The 1,025-nt window shown below is 43.9% G+C and overlaps 1 protein-coding gene across 1 annotated transcript; it reads left to right on the top strand.

Moving 5' to 3' along the window:
* Positions 1-223: 223 nt before the first annotated feature.
* LOC147458400 (uncharacterized) lies at positions 224-713 on the top strand. Its single transcript, XM_086511825.1, has 2 exons — positions 224-238; positions 351-713. Exons 1-2 carry the CDS (start codon positions 224-226, stop codon positions 711-713), a joined length of 378 nt encoding a protein of 125 aa, XP_086367951.1.
* Positions 714-1,025: the final 312 nt, after the last annotated feature.

The following is a 1,025-nucleotide window of genomic DNA, read 5'->3' as shown; positions in this document are numbered from 1 at the left end:
CGAACTTCTAGGGGGTTGCTTTCGCACTACAACTATATGCGCAACACTTCTCCTTGGCAATTCCTCATAGGTTTACTAGCTCAGAGGCTTGGATGGCATGATGGGGTTTTACCATGGCGCATCTTGAGGACACAGAAGAAAAGCCAGATGTGATAGGGTTATTGCTTGCACAGATAAAGAGAATCGGTAGTAGTAAGCAAATAAGAGGAGATTCAATTGCGAAATGCCAGAAGGACAGGTATTTGGGAGCTTCTCTAGTGTTGTCGAGGATAGCATATAGAGCATTGGATGCTCTGGACAAGCTACCAGAACCTCTTATGAGCTAACCTAGCATACCTATCTCTCATAAGGTGTCCAATGTAAGCATCCCTAGACCTAAACGAGAGCAAAACTCAAAGGAGGTGATCGACCAAGAAGCTTCAGATGGTACTAGACCACATAAGAAAACTAGGACAAAGCTGACAAGTCAAGGAGGAGGAAAAGCTACTAAGAAGGGAAACACTTCAAGATGGAAAACACCAACACCAATCCCCTTAGAGTATGAACAATATTATCCAAAAGAAGAACAAAGGTACTACAGAGCTGTTGTGGAAAAGGCAGATAAGACAAGAGCAAGGAACCCTCACATGTCAGAGCAAGTGATCATTGACATAGAGTCGTCTGAGGAGGAGAAAGATCATGCTACAAAGGGTACTCATGAGACGGATGATTAGGTGGAGATACTGCTATACCCGCCAAGTGATGATAGGGAGGGCGAAGAAAGAGATGAAGCAGGAGGAAGAAAGATCATGCTACAAAGGGTACACATGAGAAAGATCATCTGAGGAGGAGAAAGATCATGCTACAAAGGGTACTCATGAGACAGATGATTATGTGGAGATACTGCTATATCCGCCAAGTGATGTTAGGGATTGCGAAGAAAGAGATGAAGGAGGGGGAGATTCTGCCAAATAAGAGTAAAGAGAAAGATCTAAGGAAGATGCCCAAGATGAAGAGGGACAAGAAGAAGAAGAGGAGGAAGAGCA

Source organism: Adiantum capillus-veneris, chromosome 5, assembly GCF_014529385.1.
Source record: "Adiantum capillus-veneris isolate H3 chromosome 5, ASM1452938v2, whole genome shotgun sequence".
Classification (NCBI taxonomy): Eukaryota; Viridiplantae; Streptophyta; class Polypodiopsida; order Polypodiales; family Pteridaceae; genus Adiantum; species Adiantum capillus-veneris.
This window is presented reverse-complemented; position numbering and strand designations above follow the sequence as displayed.